The 5,270-nt window shown below is 42.6% G+C and overlaps 1 protein-coding gene across 1 annotated transcript; it reads right to left on the minus strand.

Moving 5' to 3' along the window:
• Positions 1-797: 797 nt before the first annotated feature.
• On the minus strand, positions 798-3,625 carry aurkaip1 (aurora kinase A interacting protein 1). The gene is made up of 4 exons (XM_063209646.1): positions 3,495-3,625; positions 2,951-3,048; positions 2,381-2,853; positions 798-1,083 (listed from the first exon to the last, which is right to left on the minus strand). The coding sequence occupies exons 2-4, from the start codon at positions 3,000-3,002 to the stop codon at positions 982-984; spliced, it is 627 nt and encodes a 208-aa protein (XP_063065716.1). The 5' UTR covers positions 3,003-3,048; positions 3,495-3,625; the 3' UTR covers positions 798-981.
• Positions 3,626-5,270: the final 1,645 nt, after the last annotated feature.

Genomic DNA, 5,270 nt, shown 5'->3' on the forward strand with positions numbered 1-5,270 from the left:
TACAGCCAGTAAGCAGTTCATGCTTTTGGACAGCATGTCTCTAAGCTGCAGAAAGGGCCATTTTCCCTCGAGGCAATGGTCATGCAGACCAAACTGATGCTTTGAGTGGCATATGGTCTGCACACTGAAACTGACAGGCTGACCCTTCAGCAACCCCTTTTTAAAAGCAATTGCTGGATTTGAAACTGTGCTCGGTATTAGGACTGAACTTTTGTCTCTTTTCTAACTGACCTTCACGACAGCAGTGATTTTAGAGTGCTACTTAATAGCACAAGCCCGCAATCTGGAGAGCAGAAATTTGACAGCACTGTTTTCAAGTCCAATTACAGGCTTTCTCCAAAAGGGCACTTGTAGGCAGAACTTGACAGGCGAATGATGCATAAACTTAATTGCTATCATCATCTTCTACACCCTCTTTTGTCATCTATTGGTTATAATATACTATTGAGGACAGGGAATCTACAGTCAACCTTAGTTATTACTAAGTACTGTCCATTATTATGCAGTGAAAGTCACATATTGGGGTCACATTGGCAAATGCATTTAACACACAGAAATAAACCAGAAATAAGGTTCAAGAGGTTTACGTTTGTGTGAGAAACTTGCACTCACTCCTTTACAACCAACGAAAGACTGGCTCTGATACACCCAATGTACATTGCTCTCTGATGACCCCTACTGGATGAAAACAGTTGGTGCAAAATGGTCTGCCAAATATCATAAACATTTTTTTAAAAGACAGGACACACTGCCCAGGACAGTAAAGGTAAACTTAATGAACTGCATAGAACATGGAAGATGGGTCACATTTTCTTTATTGTGTTGTTAAAAGTTCCAGCAAGAGCCAGTGATCAGTCCGTTCCACATCAGTCTTGGCTGGAGGAACAGAGGTCCACGATGACACTGATGTTGACAAGTCAAGTAAAAACCAGATGACGAGGACACACGAAGCTTACACTAGTGTCCTTTTGGAGACAGACACTAATATTGCTTGGTGAATATCTTGGGCATAGTCCATCCTTCCGGTGCCTTTTTCAATCCAGCCCTTTTCCAGATTCGTGTTAGGTCCTTTTCAAAGCGTGACTACGAAATAATAAAAAGAGAGATTGAGAAAACAGGTGTTAGTAATTTAGCAAAGCTGTAACACAATAAAAAAGGTTGCAAACGACATCAGAAAACAATGCTAATGAGCCACCCATATAAACATTTTCCAGAGGTCACATTAAAACTAGTAATTTTGTCTTCCACATACAGTAGGCCCACAATGTGTACCTTTGTACAATACGAAAAAATAAACTTTGCTATTACAATACTACTGATACTACAGTCTACAAACGTAGAAAAGCACAATGATAAGTGATGTAGAATTATAAAGGTAAGTTTTCAACAAATAGAGCTGAGGCGGGAACTGGTGACATGCACAGCAGTGGTCTCCAATTATTTTCCTCCAAGGGCCAAATTAGAGCAAGTGAGACTGCAGGCCAACGCCCAACCCACTGAGAAACAAGTTAGATGTCTGGACAGAGAACAGATTTTCACTTTTCCGCTTTCCCTTCTTGTCAATGGCTGTAATGAGACTATTAAGCACAAGATCCAACTCTCTGTTAATGCTTTGGAGAGATATGACTCATTGAAGTTTTAGTGATCGAAAATCACCCACATTTATGCTTTCATTTGTTCTGACCTCATGGCAGGCCAAATGTTTGCCATTCCCGGGCCTGATTTGACCCGCAGGCCTTTGTTTGGAGACCAAGGATGTACAACAGCATATTTGGTTAGAGAAAGTATGCTTGCTGGAATGTCCATCCACTTGATGATGACAATAATGATGATTATGATTCTAGTAGAGCTGTAACAATACATTCAACTCACAATTTAGTTTGTATAAAGATTTTTGCAATTAATTTACTTTTTGCTTTTGTTTTCTGGACGGAAGGGTAACAGCATTTTGAAAAGGCGCATCACAATACTTTCTTCTTGCACCACGATACAGTATCGTGACTCTGCGTATCACAATTTCTCGAGCCCTAGATTCTAGATAGCTATTCTGTGCCTTCAAGTTTGTCAGAGGACGCGCTCAACTTCTGGTGAAAAATGAATGACTTTGGGTGCGCGATAAAAGGTATCACCTTAAAGAAGAAAAATCTGCACTCACAAGCGACGTCTCATTATTTATTTATAAATTACCACCATTTCCACAAGCAGACGCGTTTCGGCTCTTAAGCCACCACGCACTGATGATGGCTTAAGAGTCGAAACGCGTCTGCATGTGGATAAGGTGGTCATTCATAAATAAATAATGAGACGTAGCTTGTGAGTGCAGATTTTTCTTCTTTAAGCTATTCTGTGCCCCCATGGCAAGTACAGTGCCGCTACCCACCTGTTTCCTCTTCAGCCGGCCCTCCTTCACCCTCCGCCGCAGGAACTTGGTGCGCTTCATCAGCTTCTTGTACTTGTGCCGATTCATCTTCCTCCGCCGAATCTCCAGCACGTTCTTGCAGCTGAGCGGAGAGTTGCCCTCCTCCGCCTCCTGCACTGGGCATGTGGCTGGGGGTAGCACGACTGCCTCCACTATCACATCCGCATCTTCCAGGGGATGAGCAGCCTCCACGATCGGAGGCAGGGAGTAGCGCAGGGAGAGCCAGCTCTCCAGGGGAGACACGGAAAGCTTGCGAGGAACCAGGACTTCCTCTAGCTCTGGCTCCAGGGGCGTCCACAGCTTAGGTGGGTGCTTGTTGTCTGCTGCCGAGGTGCAGTGTCGATGTGTGAGGGAGAGGGGTGAAGTCTGGCATCGTGATGTTAGAGTGCGACCCAGGGGGGCACACAGTGCCTGTGTTTGGTGTTGAACTGAACCTTCCATAAAAGAAATTGGTTTGACATAGTTAAGTCATCTGTTTGGGTTAAAGGTGGAATTACAAGCACACTTGTGTAAGCAAACAAACTGTCTTACCACTGAGCCTGGATACCAGACTTAACCGAGCAGCAACTTTGGAGAATAACATGTTTAATCTTTAACACGACGTCATCGGAGAAGTTTGTGATGATCCCCTATAGATAAAAGAATAAACCAAACCAATTAGGGAAATCAAGGAGATACAACATTTTGCTAACAAATTGAGTTGACATATAATGCTACCCAGGATGCTAGAGACAGAGGACGCCGACAAGACGACTAGAACGTAGTTTGTTTTACGGTGTGATAACTATCCAAGCACTGCTAAAGTTTAGTTGTATATTTCGTAATTTCTGCAAACAACAATACAATCAATAATCTGTTCATGCCAAAAGGAAGAGTTTGGTAAGGTCCGAGGTTTGCTGACTTACAACTGATTAGCTACAGGCTATGACAGAGCTTATGCTAGCGACCGATTGTTACTACTAGCTGTGCTGATAATCAATAATTTAGTGCTATATATACACAACAACGTGCCTGATATTGATTGAAACAAACGCGAACATGTAATGGTTGTGACAAATAAGCGCAAGATTCCTACCTTATTGGCCAAATCAAATTGGTAGCCACTGCACGGGCAGCTAGTGACTTCAATGTGACACCGCTTTGGCGTATCACTACAACTTCCGGTCCGTGCAGTAAAACATTCCTCAAAATGCAAGAGTAGATTTCTTTTTGTTCCACGAGGCTGGAAAAATTAGCTGCTGTAGGCCTATTGATGATGCTTGGTGATTAATAATACTACTAATGGTTATGTAAAGTATCATACGTATGGTTACGAACTGATCTCTGAAAAATGAACTGCATGAAATGTGAGAAGGGTTTTTTTGAGATTTGGGAAATCAAAGGTCAGGTAAATAGTAGCTTAGTCGGTAGGCCTATAGCTTACCTCAGAATACAACACTGATGTTAAAAATACTATTTTCAGGGTCAGTAGTGGGCATAGTGTAGACTCAGTCTCACCTCAACAACTGAGAACAGAACCCTGAACAGACTGGACTTCATTATGGAAAATCTGAAGCTTTCACTAACAGACTCCGTGCCCTGCATGCAGGACAGTAGGCTAAGGAGGTCCTTTGTTCCGTGGGCCATTCAACTGTTTAATAACACACAGAAGGACACTAAGAAGGACATCATCATTGGGGGCTGGCTGCACTGCCTGAGAGCCCTGAGCTCGAAACCTCTTGGTGTGTGTGTGTGTCCATGGAGCTCTCATGACCACTGGACATACTTCTTTCTTCTTATCACAAGCAAAGACTGTGAGATGCCCGAGCTGGCCCAGGACTGGGAAACCTCTTTTCGTGTGTGCGTGCGTGTTTGTGTATTGATTGCCAATTACACTTGAACTTGCACTAGACTGTAACGTTGAGAAATCTTCACCCCCATCATACTCTGTACATTACCTGCCTGCCTTATACATATTTTTTACCCATTGTCTTCATGCACCTTTCCAGGACCTATGTTCTACTTTGAATATTATTTATGTCTTATTTCTCTAAGGTCTACATCACAGTAGTATAATATCATAGATTTATCTGTCAACACTCATTTCTGGTCATGTTAACCTTGTCTACCTCAGCTAACAGAGTACGTTTTTGCACATTTGTCTACCCCAACTCACAGAATGTTGTTGCACAATTGCCTTTTTTATTTTGTTTCATTTTCATTTTTATTTTTTTCTGTAGTCTTTATTTTCTCCCTCCCTGAGTTTATTACATGCGTCTCAAAATGTCCATGTGGGCATTATGTGTATTTATGTAAGCTACTGGACACCTTAATAGAGTTCTTCAGCGTTGACGTCAACTTGTATGCGGCGTTTGGACTTCCGGTTCTATGGCGATTTTTTTACATTGCAACACGCCATAGAGATTCAGGTTTGGCAAAAATATAAGTTGCACGCCAACAACGAACATTAGCGTGTCCCCGCATCCCTTTCTCATTAGTGGAACGGATCGTATCATCATGTTGGTGTATTCACATGTTAAATCATGACGATTTTAATTCAATATTGCTAACCCCTTTCTGATCATTAAAACTTCCGAACTACATGCTTTCCTTTGGTTGCCATGGGTACAACCCTCCGCACGTACATGACGTTAGATACAGGCGCCGCTTCTGTAGTCGCCAAAAGTTTCCGGGTTTAGCATATGGACGCAACATCGTATTTATGTCGAAGTTTGACACAAAATGTTCAACCATGTCATACCTACAGCCTATTTTAACACCCTCGACAGTTTGCGGGGGTTCGCTAAGCGCGTGCTTGCACTCGGAGCTTATTTGAAACTGGCCCCTATTCATTCCCAATGGAGGCCGGAAG

The sequence above is a fragment of the Engraulis encrasicolus genome, chromosome 10 (assembly GCF_034702125.1).
Source record: "Engraulis encrasicolus isolate BLACKSEA-1 chromosome 10, IST_EnEncr_1.0, whole genome shotgun sequence".
NCBI lineage: Eukaryota > Metazoa > Chordata > Actinopteri > Clupeiformes > Engraulidae > Engraulis > Engraulis encrasicolus.

What these genes read in the sequence shown, in the direction of transcription:
- aurkaip1 (XM_063209646.1), bottom strand. Translation starts at nt 3,002, where the DNA reads ATGTTATTCTCCAAAGTTGCTGCTCGGTTAAGTCTGGTATCCAGGCTC. An exon ending in TCTGGTATCCAGGCTCAGTG is followed by an intron (nt 2,854 to 2,950) that starts GTAAGACAGTTT and finishes CTTTTATGGAAG; the next exon opens with GTTCAGTTCAACACCAAACA. An exon ending in GCCGGCTGAAGAGGAAACAG is followed by an intron (nt 1,084 to 2,380) that starts GTGGGTAGCGGC and finishes ATTATTTCGTAG; the next exon opens with TCACGCTTTGAAAAGGACCT.